Here is a 15,291-nt window from a genome sequence, read left to right as displayed (position 1 = left end):
GGAACTCTGGGGAATACGAAGATGTCGCAGAGATGTTAGAAAATGTTTCCCCAAGAGAATTGGCTATTTCAGTTGGATCTGCAATAGTGCATCCATTATAATCTAGGACTGAAGAATTGTGGGATGAGTATTTTCCCTTCATTTTCTGAATTTTGTCCCAGACCAACTTAGTACTAGTGGACTGAGTAATTGATGAAGTAAAATGGATCCACGATTCCTTTTGACTCTGACGGCGGATGTAGTGTGCTTTGGCTCGTGCACATTTAAAGGCTATAAGGTTGGCCGTGGTGGGATATCGTCGGAATATCCCCCAGGCTTTGTTTTGTGCCTTTTTTGCTGCTGTGCATTGTGAATTCCACCATGGTTTGGGAAATAGTGGAAACCGGGCAGATGTTATTGGGACGGCATTTGCAGCTGCTTGGACAATAATTTCTGTGATGTACGTTACTGCGTCATTGATGTCTCCTGACTGACGGTACTGAGGTCAAAATTTGCCCGATGTTGGAAGGTAGTCCAGTCAGCCTAATCAGTCTTCCACCATGGTAACCTGAAAGGAAGACACTGTCTCCCAGTGTGTAACGAGGTTATCACAGGGAAGTGATCACTTCCGTATGGGCTCTCCTCCACTTCCCAAGTGAGCGAAGGGAGTAGAGAAGGGGATCAGATAGAAAGATCAATGGCAGAAAACATATGGGTAGGCATGTGGACAAATGTGTTGGTTCCCACATTTAGAAGGGAGAGGTCATTGTCATTTAGCATATGCTCTATGACTTGTCCTCTTCCATTATTGCTAGCACTACCCCACAGGGTGTTATGTCCATTAAAATCTCCTAGAAGTAAGAAAGGGGGAGGCAACTGCGTTACAAGATCATCAAGGTCTTCCTGGGAGATGTCGGTCCCAGGTGGCAAATAAATTGAACAGATGGTTAATAGAAATCCCACTGTAAGGCAAATTGCAACTGCCTCTATGCTGGTTGTAAGTAGCAAGGCCTGGACTGGAGTCTGGTTGCCTACAAGATAGCCACTCCTCCATGAGCAGGACCATCCGAAATTCTGCCCTTACGAAAAGTTGTGATGTTATGCATGGTGGGATCACCATTTGCCTTTAGATAAGTCTCCTGCAAGAGAAAGCAAACTGGCTCCTGCTTTTGCAGGAGGGCCTTGATGTCATCAGTATGTCGCTGGAATCCACGACAATTCCATTGTAGGAATTTAGCCATTATTTTGGCTTGGTGGGTCCATCAGGCAGCTTCTGAGGTGCTGAGGGCTTACTTTTGTATGGATATAGGAGTGGTAAGCCGATTGTGTTTTTTTGGTGGGCTTTTGTGAACTCAATAAATGGCGTGCAATCGGAGTGAATGACTCTCTTGGTAGTATAGTCATCTCAGTTTGTGTACCGATAGTGCACTTAGCACAAACCTACTGGGCATAGAAGGTTTCCCACTATTTATTGGTTGGATACGTTTTCTGGCCTCTGGGTAGAAGATATTCAGCTCTGTTTTTGGATTTCCCTACTAGCAAAATTCCTGTATATCATTGACAAGACCCCATGACATGCTCTGACAGCCTGTAGAGTTGGAAGGATGTAGAGTTGCTAGAACGAGTACAGAGAAGGGCAACAAAATGGTCCTCTTATCAAGAAAGGCTTAAGTTCTGCAAATTGCATCATCTGCAGGCTACCTGCAAGGTGATCTGATTGACGTGTATAAGGCCTTGAATGGTTTGAGCAGGCTCAATGTTGATGGGATTTTTCTTGCTCTGATTACGCACTTGAAAGGGCATAAATTCAAACTGAGGAAAGACAACTGCAGAGCAGATGTGCGAAAATTTGCCTTTAGCCAGTGGGTAGTTGATTGCTGGAACAAACTTCCATCTGTCATTGTGGAAGTTGATAGCTTAAATAAATTCAAGCGAGAACTGGATAAACTTTAAGAGCAAATGGATGGGTGAAATGGGATTTTTTTTTTTTTTTTTGTCTGATGCTGTTTAAGTTTGCTTTCTCGCATCATACGCCCCTACTAATGCTAATGCTATTAAACTTTCCCCTATTTCCTAATTTTAAAAAAACACCTGGCTGAATATCCATTTTCCCACTGACAGTGATGTCATTGCTGTAGTGAATGCATTCCTGGAGGACCAAGAGAAAATTTTCTCTGTAGCTGGAATAAAAGAATTGCAATATTTATGGCAAAATCGCATAGATTCCAAAGGTTTGTTTGTTTGTTATTTGGTTTTTAGGAGCATTAGCAACTAAGGCCATATTGCTCCGGGGATATGCGGTGGTCATTCCCTGACCTTTCCGCATCCTCCGTATTTGGTGGTGACGGGCTCGAACCCCGGTTTAATCAAGAAGCGTGTGCTACGCACTGCTGCTCCTTCCCACCTGGCTACGGAGGCGCCTTGATTCCAAAGGGGAGTATGTTGCGAAGCATTGTGTTAGTCAAAATAAACCCTTCGTACTCAGGCCACGGACTTTTCAACCACCCCTCATAATCCTCAATCTACGTCCATAATAAAATTGTCAAAGAACAGTTTTGAAGCAGATGACTAACCTCTAATTTTTAATACCCTCAAACTAGGTCCAAAAATATTCCTATCGTTACTGACGATATCAATCTCATATTGCAGGAACTTCATGAGTTGGCTTGATTTCGCAATACTACTACTAATGAGAAGTATATTAACATGCAGTTAAAGCTATAGTTTTATTTACTTTTATTTTGTCAACTATTTTAGTTTCACTATTGAATTCATGGGAGCATATTTATTTGAAAAAGCAGTCATGGGGTACAACAAGCAAGAAAACTTCAGTAAATGCACAGGAATTTTGTGACAGATTGACAAACAAAACCAAAAAAAAAAAAAAAAAAACACCATTATAAACAATTGGTCACACTTTGGCAGGTTTTAATGTATGTTATTATTCATCTACACATGAAGCTTTCCTAAACTATTTAGTGAATTTAATTTCAAAGGCATAGTTGAATTTTATAAGTTAAATTATGATTTGTGAAGTGCTACAATGTTTGAGTGAATGATGCCACGCCGTGAGATGGCAATAACCACTGGAATGGCCATTTGCATGGAGATGCTATGCAGAGGCATAACTACACCTACAGATCCTCTATAAGACATATTAATATAAAATGAAGAAATTTGATATGTATTATGCACATCTCTCTCTATAAAGAATTACCTGAGCCTATGGTCTAGATGAGATAGTACTGAAGTTGTAGGAACTAGGAGTCTTTCAAGTCTGTGTGATCTATCACAGTAAAGTTTCAAAAGATGATAACAAGTATCATATATACTTAGTCTCTGGTCACCACCTTCATCACCAAAGCACAATGCTTCATTTAAAAAACTGGGATCATTCTCAATGTATGGAGGATATGGTGGACGAGCATAGATACCATATGGACCTGCACCCTTGTAATTAACGGAGAAAAAATAAATAAAATAGAATAATAATAATAACAAAAAAACAATATAAATAAAACAAAAACTAAATGCAAAATTTCCAATATGAAATATGCTGAAATCGAAAATTAATGACAATTTTAAGAATATAACTGCATATTATATAATTAAGTTATTGATTTGAAAATGCCAACCCCCTCAACATATTCTACTATATAAGAATAACAGTGATTGTTTAGCACTTTTCTAATATATTTAATTGAGATGCTCAATCTAAAAAACATCAACTTTTTACAACATTTTTACTTTCCCAACAACTTCTGAGCTGAAATAATGAAAATTTATTTAATTGATAGTACACACATTACTCTATCTGAATAGTTAGACCCCCCGCCCCTAATTAGATATATGCAAAGCAGGACCAAGTTTAAAAATGTGCAACCGCACAAAATGAGCTGTAGCAAGGCACTTATGGAGTTTCAAAGAAGACTAAGTACTAAATGTCATATCAGCAATTTGCCTCTACGTGCAATAGCCACACATTTGAACTTTGCAAAGTTAAGTGTAGCTAATATCACAAATATGGAAGAGCAATGGCAATGTAGATGTGTGAAAATGACAGATAGCGAGGGAGAAAAATCTGGCAGAGAGGAACTGCTTATATCTGAAGAAAGTGGTGAAAGCAAACCAATGACATATTTGGAAAATTCTATGTTGCAGCTACTGTCTATAAAAGTGTCCATAAGTGCAGCATCCACAGTCCAAGAAGGAAGCTGCACACCAGAGTTTTCACAGTAGATCTGCTTCTCAAAAGCATCACAGAAGCTAATGAATATCAAACATTTGCAGTGGTGCCTATCTCATCATTATCCCATATACAAACAAAAACAGGTCCTATGGAAACCAACAAGTTGTGCTACACAATCTTCGACTTATTACAAGATTTGTATAGTCAGTGAAAGGAAAGAGAAAAATCAACTGGCTCCATAGTGAATTTGGCTGCATAGTCAGCACTCTCATTGTCAGGGATACCAACATGGTTGGGACACAACAAATTTACTTCTTTCATCTCCTTAGCTAAATCAGTTAGCAAGTTCTGTATATGACTAAGAAGGTAGTTGTGATGATTCCTTAATTGTTGTAAAGTGAGAATGGCACTATAAGTAAATTGATGCAATTTTATATATATATATATATTTTTTTTTTAATTAAAACCCCAATCACGAGAGAGGTATTAGTAATGTGCTTATGCCAAGAGAGATTAGAAGTCAGGGTAATCCCCAAAAGAGATATCATTTTGCCTAGAAATCGGAGTGTCACCAAAGATAATCATAGGAGCAGAAGAATCCTTTTTGTGAGATATAAGACAAGACTGAGTTTTAGAAGGATTGAAATCGATTAAGTTGTCTTTGCCCCACTGGAGAATTACCTGTAAAAAAAAAGCTGGTGAACATATGGAGAGGTTGACTGTTAAACTGTCTGGACTGTCTAGAAGGCAAGTGAAAATATGTGGGCAATCCAGTATTCAGTAGTATCAGATTAACTTATCAAGAAATTTTTTTCTAAAATTTGTCTCCATTCATCAAGTACCTTATCACCTCCACGAAGAATGATGCACATTAAAGTCTCCCATAATGCAGAAGGGAATGATTATGAAAGACTTAAGGCCATTGTAAGAGATGTCTCAGTTAGGGGGAAGATATAAGGAGACAATGGTAAGAGTAAAACAGGAGTATATTAGAACAGCCACAGCTTCTAAATTGTTTGTAGTATTAACGGTTGGAAAGATACACTGGAAGTTGATTACAACTGCAATGCCTTCACGAGCTGAATTGGTTACACAAAAGACTTGATCTTATCTATAGATGATACATTGAAGTGAGGTAGTAACAGATACTGCTAAATTAGTTTCTAGAAGACAAAAGGCAACTGGGTTATACCGGAGAAGATCCTGAATGTCATCAAGGTTGCTGCGATATTCTCTACAATTGCATTTAAGGAAACTGGGCATTATTTATATTTAGTGCAGCTTTCAGTTTGTGTCTGAGAAACTGATGGCATATGGTGATGATAAGAAGACAATGGTAAGAGTATAAGGAGTATATTAGAGCAGCCACAGTTGCACAAATATACTCCCAATACTCTAGATTTGTTTGTAGCACTAATGGTCAGGAAGGAATATTAGGAGTTGATTACAATTGCAATGCCTCCACGAACTGAATTGGTTACATGAGAGACCTGATCTTTTCTGCAGATGACATGTTTAAGAGAGGTAGTAACAGATGCTGTTAAGTTAGTTCCTTGAAGACAAAAGGCAAACTGGTTACACTGAAGAAGATCCTGAATGCCATGAGGGTTGCTGTGATATTCTCTACAATTATATTTAAGGAAATTAGGTTTAGTGCAGCCCTCAGTTTGTGTCTGAAGAACTAATGGCTTATAATGATCAGACCCCCCCCCCCAAGAAGTATGGTCTTCTAGTGTCCATTTCTTCCCCTCTTCTTCATCTCCTTGGTGAGCGTTTTCTTTGATTTTCATACCCGCTGAGTCAAATTGCATGGTATCATCAGAAGCAGTGCTTTCTGAATATTTTGAAAAAGTATTAGTATGTGGAACAGTGATTGGTGTGTTAACAGCCTTATCTTCGTTGTTTTACTAGGTAAGGGTACATTTTTCAAAAGTGACTGAGCCCCACTCACATTGACCTGTTTCTTTGTTTTTTTGGTGCTACGTTTGAATTACCCAAATGAAAGTTGGTCAGGTGTCATTTTGAGCCTCTACTAAATTTTTGGCTGCTTTGTATGTGATGTTTTGTTCAGCTTTCACCCACTGAATCTCTCTCCCCCCTTCTCAGAGAGAACAATGTCTGGAGTAGACTTTGTGGGCATCGCCTCCGTAGCCAGGTGGGAAGGAGCAGCAGTGCGTAGCACACGCTTCTTGATTAGACCGGGGTTCGAGCCTGTCACCACCAAATACGGAGGATGCGGAAAGGTCAAGGAATGACCACCGCATATTCCGGAGCAATATGGCCTTAGTTGCTAATGCTCCTAAAAACCAAATAACAAACAAACAAATAAACTTTGTGGGCCACTGCAATTTGGGCATTTATGCTGCTCTGCTTTATAGTCCCCATGAATACGCTCACACAAACTGCAAGCAACACAAATGGCTAAACTCTGCAGACATTTTGGGAATGGCCAAATTTTTGGCAATTGAATCCATGTGTTAGGTTAGGAAAGTATAGTTTTTATTTGAGATACTTTGTTTTGATGGATGTTAAAGGTTTAGGGCTATCAAATGTCAGGATTATGTTTGGGGTTGCTAGAGCACTGACTCATTTAGTATATATATGCTCTTTACATGCACAATTCCCTGGTCTTGTAATTCAGTTTTCAACTCTTCTTCTGAGAAGTTTACGAGATCCCACTCAGCTATCACATCCTTAGCTTTCACCTGAATACTAGGGGTGTGACAGCTGAGTGGAAATAGTATGAGGAGAAATAGTAATGGATAATCCCCCAAAAGGATATGATTTTTTGGTGCCATTCTCAATGACATTCATCTGAGACCTCAAAAAGGAAGTCACTAGACCTCAGATACTTAGCTGCCTTTGGAGATCCCATGAGGTTTTCTCAGTATTTCTGAATTTTAAAAGACAAGAGACTACCTAGACATTTCGTAAGTAGAGTACAAGACAAAATGCATTGGAGCTCTTGTTTTAACAGTGTCAATTTCTTGGAATTGGACATTGCACGAGTTAAAGTCTACTATCTCACGAGTGGTCATGTTATGTTTTGGGGAGATTGTTTTGCTCCTTTTGGCCCTGGAAAGATTACTTTTATTCCAAGATTTCTGGCCCTTTCATGGGGAGGCAGCAGCAGTGCTACTAGGGTAACCAAGTGGCTGAGTTAGTTTGGTTAGTATTATTTAAAAGAAACAGAAGGGTGAATTTCCCTTCTGGAACTCTACCCACTTCTTGTAGTGCAAAAGAGCTATGCTATATAACTAAGACTAATAAAGAAAACTGTATTTAAAACCAAAAAAGAATCTATTTGCTTTGTACACACTGAGATCACTTTGAATTACTTGGCACCCAGGGCCAACTCTTCAGGTGACCCACCACCATGTTTGCAATTACTTGAAGAATGGCATCAGACTGGACAGGCACCAATGCTTTCTGAAATTTTGAATCCTTCTTTTGTTTGTAAGTTCAAGATGACTTGCTTTCCTTCTCCCACTATAAACATTTACAGTTTTACAAAGTTGTTACTAGAAAGATTTATTATATTTTTCAAATAATTAAGACTAGAAACTGAAATGTAGTATTCACTCTAACTCCCTGCTTTTTCTGTGGGTAGCTAGTGACATGAAGTTGTAAATTGTCTTTGTTTATTGGTCAAAGTGACCCATTTCCTCACTAGTTCTATAAATATCTATGGTTTTACAGATGTTTTAGAAAGATTTGTTATTGTTTTGGCATGCAAATGATGAAAACACAAAACATGATATTCACATGAGCTGCTGAATACTTGGAAGGTAGTAATTTTCAAATTTTGGACTGATGAGAGCTCACCAAATTTGAAATACATTTTGAAATAAATCTAAAAAATGGAAATAACTAATAGCATCAAATATACATAAGTATGTGAGAATAGATAGTGTGATAAAATTTGCAGAGATGGAGGTGAAAAATACATAAAGTGCCAAGGACTAGAAGGGTAAGGATAGTAGAAAAAAGAAGTATAGTAGGTTTGTAAAAGGTGAAAGAATGTTAATATCCTAAAAGTTATGATGAATTAAGAAAATTATGGGATTCTAAAATGATTAATATGAAATGATTAAACAAAATAAAGTAAAATGAAAGGTGGCAGAGCTGTCATCAGATATGGGTGAGCAAATTTAGTTCTAAGTTGAAAACAGGGACAGCAAAAATGCAAAATCTGATTTCAGCTGAAGTAAATATTGATACATGGTGAGGTATTTCATCAGTGGACTACAACTGACCATGTATCAGGAACTGTTTCTATACTTGTCCATAAGACTGGAAGAGAGGTGAAATAAAGCCAAAAAACCAAAAAGAATAAAATTAGCACATTCTCTTACAGTATGGACAAGGTAGTCTCAATGCAGTATCAATGATAGAATTATTAAGGAAAAAATAAATAAAATAGTTGGATCTCTCTCTTAACGAACTTCCATATAACAAAATTTTCTATGTAGTGAACTTTTTTGATTTCCCCTTGGTCATTACATTGAAGATAGTTCCCTATAACAAAGAAAATTTCCATATAACGAACTGATTTTGAGACACCTGGGTATGCATTGTTCGCCCCTCTAGCCTTTAGGCAATAAAGCTGATGCTGTAGAAAGCACAAATTAAGCATTAATCTCTTTAGCTTTTAATAGCTCGTCGTCATCATCATTATCTGTCATTGTTCAGCTATTCCACGGGTCAACATATGAAGCCTCGCCACCATGCTCTGTCTGTGAACTTCTCTCCGTCGTTGATTTCACTCCAGTTTCCTCCTCTCTTAATGACATCAGTCTTTATCATGTCTTGCCATCTCATTCTTGGTCTCCTCCTTGGTCTTTTGTACCTTAATTGTAAATCAAACATTCTTCTTGGCAAACACCTCTCGTTCATCCTCTTTACATGTCTGAACCATTTCAAACAGGACCTTTCAATCCTGTCGTGGAGTTTTTCAACCTGAATTCTCTCCCTAATCAAATCATTCCTGATGTTGTCGCGTCTTGTCTTTTCGGCTATGCTCCTCACAAATCACATTTCTGCCCCCTGAATTCTGCTTTCATCCTTTTCCCTCATAGTCCAAGTTTCAGATGCATACGTCAGAATTGGTATGTAATAGGCCTGATATATATTATAGCCTTCCTACAATTCAGTGGTATGTTCCTGTTCCAGATCAGATCTCTTGTCTGCCTATAGGAATTCCCGCTCGCTTGAATCCTTCTACTTATTTCTTCATCTATCACTTCAGTATTTGTAATGGTGCTTCCTGAAGTTGTTAACCATTTTTAGCTCTTTCCTTTCCATTGTAATGTATCCATCAAGCTTGCCACTCCTCTTTAGAACCATTACTTCACTCTTCTGACTGAAAATCAGTTCAAATTCATTGGCCATACCAGCCCATATATCAACTTGCCGTTGCACTTGTTCCCTGCTCTCTCCCCATATGCAGAGGTCATCTGCGAAGAGCATGACTTTCATCTGGTCCTGTCCAAGTTATTCCACCACTCTACATTGCACATCATTCACCGCAGCTATGAATAGTGGTGATAGGATGCCTCCTTGCCTCAAACCTAATGTTATTTCGAAGCTCTCTGTCAATCCCACCACTGTTCTTACTTTTCTCACTGTATTGGTGCACATATTCTCAATTCTCACTAATTCTTTTCATAGTTAAAGGCTTTAATTCCACGAATTAAGAGCTAAAACATTTTACAATTTAATGGTGCCTGTAAAACCCTGCAGGAGGAAATTGGCCACCCGCGGCATGGGATAGAAAAAGATGGAGGTTTGGGAGAGACCTTTGCTTAGCAGTGGGTCAGCAATGGCTAAAAAGAAGTAAAACCTATACAACTTATACACTACTATGCTGAGAAGTCCTGCTGGTCAGCTGCCCACAGCCATTGGCAAAGATTAAGGCATATTCCAGATGTGGGCATTGGCTCTGGTCAACCTATTTTCTACTGCAGCATCCTATTAGGAGAGTGATTTTCCTTAATTTCGGAAATTCATATGTTGTTTTTAAGAAATGAATCATCCACACTTGCACTAAATTTCACCTGTCTCTGTTTACATGGTAGCTACAAGTGGCCCCTAATTTCAGCTTTGTTTTTACCACTGTGCAAGTAACTTTACAGTGTCTAAGAAGAAATCCTTGAGTGTAGTGTGAAAAAGTGGAAGTGCTAAATAGTGTAGATCGTTGCGTTAAAAAAAAAAAAAGAAATCACTTTAAAATTTGATGTCCCTGCCAGTAGTGAGTGCGTCAACCATTCTGAAAAACCCTGTTTTGATTCTCAAACTGTTTGAGAAAATGGGACCCAGCTGGAAGCGTGCAAAATTATGCCTTTGAGAAGATGTAGATGAAGTAGTTTTTAAGTGGATGAAGTTGATTTGAGACCAAAACATGCTGATACCAGGGCTATTAATAAAAGAAAAGGCTATGGAGTACGCATCTTTTCTGGGGCACAAAACATCCCAAGCCAATTCTGTTTGGCTTTAAAGAGCACCATGGCTTACTCAACAAAGTTATTTCTGATGAAAGTGGAGTTGCAATCGAAGAAGACTATACCCATTTTAAAGAAATAGTTTAGAAAAAAATTATGGAGGACTACGAGTCCAAAGATATATTCAAAGTTGAAGAAATATGTCTATTTTTTAAATGTTTGCCGAACAAGACACTTACTTTTAAAGGTAGGTGGTAAAAATAGTAAGGAGAGAATTACACTCTTGGTTGCAAATATGGCTGGTAATGAAAAACTGAAGCTTTTGGTAATAGGAAAAAGAAATAACCCCAATGTTTCAAAGGAAAAAAGTCTTTAGAGTTGGATTACAACTATAACAAAAAACCTTGAATGGCAAGAGAAATTTTTGAGCAGTGGATTTTAAAATTCAATAGAAAGATGACGAAAGAAAACAGAAATATGGTGTTTATTATCGACAACTTCCCTGCCCACCTTCACTCGGTAATTTTGAAACTTACAAGTGTAAAGCTTGTTTTCTTCCTTCTGAATAATTCGTCTTAACTGCAGCCAATGGACCAAAGCATTATCAAGATTTGAAAATACACTACCGAAGGCGCATACTGAAAAAAAATATGCTGAGAATAGAAACCAACCAACCTATAGATTTGTGCATATCAGAGTTGGCGAAAGTGTGGAGTGAAGATGTGACGGAAACAATGATTAAGAATTGTTTCGCAAAAGTAGGTTTGCTAAAATGCTAACTAACAGAGATGAGAGGGATGAACTACTAGAAGACATTGAGCAATATTGGGAAGAGTTCCAAGCGCAGATCAGTGGAGAAATTGTTCTTGAAGAATTTTTAGGAGTTGATAATGATGTAATAGCAGCTGAATATCCGAGCGACTCCAACGTTTTGGAGCGTATTTAAAGAACTAGTGACAATACTGACGATGAGTTGGATGAAAATGAGGGCAATATTAAACCTACCAAACAAATGTTGGCAGCATTTGGAAAACTTTCCATTGAGGCCTTCAGTGGGAAGAAAATGTAACAGAAACTATATCTGAGTGTTTAAACAAATGCAAACATTTTTATGAATGGTGTAAAGTAGAATCCAATGTATGACAAAAAATAACCAAATGTTTTATGACATAATTCTTAAAAGTGTACTAATAAATTGTGGGCATCATGTAAGCAGTCATTTCTTAATAAGTATGTATTAATAAATTGTTTTAAAATGTTAGAAAATTTATTCATTCCCACTGATTTATTTCTCATCTTTTACTATATTTCTGTTACAGTATTTTTCATTGTTGAAAAGGTCATATTTCTTTATAACAAAATTTCTGTATAACAAATTTTTTCAAGGGAATGATCGATTTCATTATATAGAGGTCCGACTGTATATTAAGAATTTTCAGAGGAGTGGGAAAACCCACTCTAAAAACACTTAAATTATATTTTATTTTTCCTTTATCCTTATTTTACCTTAATAATTCTCATATCATTGACGTTGCATTGGGACCACCTTGTCCACACTGTAAGAGAACGTGCAAATTTTATTCTTTTTGGTTTTTTGGCTTTGTTTCACCTCTCTTTTCCACTGTTATGGACAAGTATAGTCCTCTGATGAAATACCAGACCACGTATCAATATTTACTTCAGCTGACATCAGATTTTGCATTTTTGCTATCCCTGCATTCGACTTATAACTAAATTTGCCCACCCACATCTGATGACAGCTCTACCACCTTTTATTTTATTTAATTTTTTTAATCATTTGGTATTAAGTTCAATCATTTGGTATTAGTAAAGCAATGCTAAGGCATTGCATAACTTCAAAATACTAGGATAGGGAAGTTTTTTTTTTTGTAAGGAATTTTGGTCTACCAGAAATAAAGAAAAAAGTGTCCTACTCGATATGGATAATTGCCTCAGTATTGCAGAAAGTTTATATTTGTATAACACTCCCATTACATATTTGATTATTAATTAATCAATATATAATTCTACATTTATGCTCCCATCAATGATATATGATAATGGAGGGGGAAAATGGTGTTTGTTTGGGCTTATTTGACACAAGGAATACATCTATTGTGAAATAGTAACGTATAGCTTCCTGAAGCATATTATAGCATTGTATCTGTTTAAAGTAGGTATATATTTTGGTTACATCTGGTGTATCAGCTGAAAGTCAGGCTAATGTGCAAGGCATATTCATGGTGGAAAATGAGTAAAAGATAGCCTGTTGATCTCTGTTCTGCATGGGATAGTGAATAAGTATATGCTGAACTGTGAGCGGTGTATTGCAAGTTGAGTAGTCTAGATCAGTTGCTTTAGGTAGATGCAGATATGTTAGGTGGGTGTGACCTATCTGTAGTCCAGCCAGTATAGTTTCTTCTTGTCCACTGTTGGAAAAGGTGGATGAGGTTTGGCAGGTATTTGAAGTGTCAAAAATTAATAATTTAAAAATATATATATATACGAAGAATGGTATTAAGAGGGATAAGTAATGACAAATATGAAATCAAAAAATGAATCAATGTAGATCTATTCAGGGTGAAAGGCATTTATGTGGGATGAATAAACAAAATTTATTAAAAATCTGATGCCCACATTTTAAAAACATACTACCAAAAGGCAAGCTCAATATACTAAATAATACTGCATTCTTGATGATATTTATAATCAACTTTGGGTATCTGCTATCAAGACACAGTTGGGAGGTAGCAGTTCACTGAAAACTTGGAGACAAGAATGCAATACATACAGTAGACCCTCCATGAAAACGGCATATATGTTTGCAAATTAAAAATTTGCATGAATTATTTTTAGATACCTGTATTTTTTGTATGTGAAGCCAAATTCAGATATACACAAATTGTCTGCAATATGTAAATTATTACATAGTGCAGAGAATATTATATATGTAAACTATATGTAAATTATGGATTATGGCATGCCGCTCTTTCAAAATATTATTATTACTATTTTTATTATTAGCTATATGGTGCAAGGAAGCCTGAGGCTTATGCTGCACCAGCCAAAAAAAAAAATTTCTGAATCACCCTGTGAGAGAGAGAGAGAGAGAAAACAAGAGTCGGAAGTAGAAAGGAATCACCAAGAAAGAGAAGAATGATGATATCCAGCTTGGGTGTGCCAAGCCCATACTCACCAGATGTGAGCCCCTGGGGTGATATATGTAGTGACTAGTTACGCTGATAACACTATTGGTATGTGATACTATGGAACCGCTGCTGTTCGGATATCTGGTAGGCAGTTGAATGAGAAACAATGCATTATGTACTTGCTTGGTCTGCTGCTTTACAAACGATGTGGAGTTTTTAAGAGTCATAAAAATCATCATGGAAGGGCTAGTCTAGTCATCGTTGAGCATCTCTATCATAAGCATATTATCTTTTAACCTGTGTACTATTCAAAATTGTTCTATGTAATTTCTGTATCTAGCATAAAATTGCAAAAGTGCAACTATGCCTGACCTTTAGCTTCCTTCCTTCCTTCATTGTCTTCATTTTCTCCCAGGAAAGAGAAAAGGAAGACAATGAGCTTGGAGAATTTTGAAATTATCTCAAGGATCAAAGCCAGAAAAAAGTAAGTTGGTCATAAGTTGGACGTTCTTTTAGAATCAACAAATCCACAGTGCATACCATCTGCTCAAAAAAGAATGCCATAAAGTTGCCTGTGCAGCAAAAAACATAAAATATATGTGAAATCCATTGTTAATGTAAATGGAATTGCTGTTGATGGCATGGACAGAAGATAACAATCAAAATCATATTCCAATTGATGGAAACATCATCAAGCAAAAGTCATAAATATCAGCAAGTAAGGGATGATATGATAAGTTTTGAAATGCTGTAATATGCACAATTTTAAGTTTCACAGGAGAGGCTGCAAGTGCTGACTAGTCTGCAGGCAATTGATATTCTGCTGAATTGTTAAATTTAATCCAGAGGGAAGACTACTCACCAAAGTAGGTATTTGACACAGATGAAATAGATTTGCACTAGAAAAGGATGCCAGCAAGGACCTTTATTTCTAAGGAAGAAGCGAAGACTCTAGGATTGTAGGTCTCTAAAGATTGGTTAACTCTGTTATTCTGTGGAAATGCAGATGGACATTTTAAGTGCAAGCCCCTTTTAATTTATAAATCAGTAAATCCCAGAGCTTTGAAAAATGTTAAAAAAGAGAAAAAAGAAAAAAAAAGAAAAAAAGTATCCTACCTATCCACTGGAGGTTCAATGGTTGAGTGTGGTCAACAAATGTTTGACAACCAGTTTATAAAGGACTTCGGCCCAGAAGTTTAGCATTAGCATTAGTAGAGGCATTTGATGCAAGAAAGCAAGCTTATGCAGCATCAGCCAAAAAAAAAAAAAAAAAAAAAAAACCACTTCCACTTCACCCCTCTGTTCGTTCAAAATACCTGTCCAGCTGAGCCTTAAACTTATTTAGGCTATCAACCTCCACCACAAGGGATGGCAGTCTGTTCCACCAACCAACCACCCGCTGGCTAAAGGCAAATTTCCGCACGTATATCCTACATCTGTCTTTCCTCAATTTGAATTTATGCCCTCTCAGGTGATTTTTCTGAGCTAGAGGAAGAATCCCATCAGCATTGAGCATGCTTAAACCATTCAAGGC

General features: G+C 37.2%; 1 protein-coding gene across 1 annotated transcript in view; it reads right to left on the bottom strand.

Moving 5' to 3' along the window:
• Nucleotides 1-15,291, bottom strand: part of Nup98-96 (nuclear pore complex protein Nup98-96) — a 770,989-nt gene that overhangs the window by 106,895 nt on the left and 648,803 nt on the right. The window contains exon 32 of the mRNA XM_090379042.1: nt 3,197-3,429. Within this exon, the coding sequence (XP_090235168.1) occupies nt 3,197-3,429 (233 nt within the window). The remainder of the gene's footprint in view (nt 1-3,196; nt 3,430-15,291) is intronic.

The sequence above is a fragment of the Mastigoproctus giganteus genome, chromosome 8 (genome assembly GCF_048544385.1).
Source record: "Mastigoproctus giganteus isolate SK-2022 chromosome 8, ASM4854438v1, whole genome shotgun sequence".
Taxonomy (NCBI): domain Eukaryota; kingdom Metazoa; phylum Arthropoda; class Arachnida; order Uropygi; family Thelyphonidae; genus Mastigoproctus; species Mastigoproctus giganteus.
Note: the sequence above shows the minus strand (reverse complement) of the source record. Positions and strands in the feature narration are given on the sequence as shown.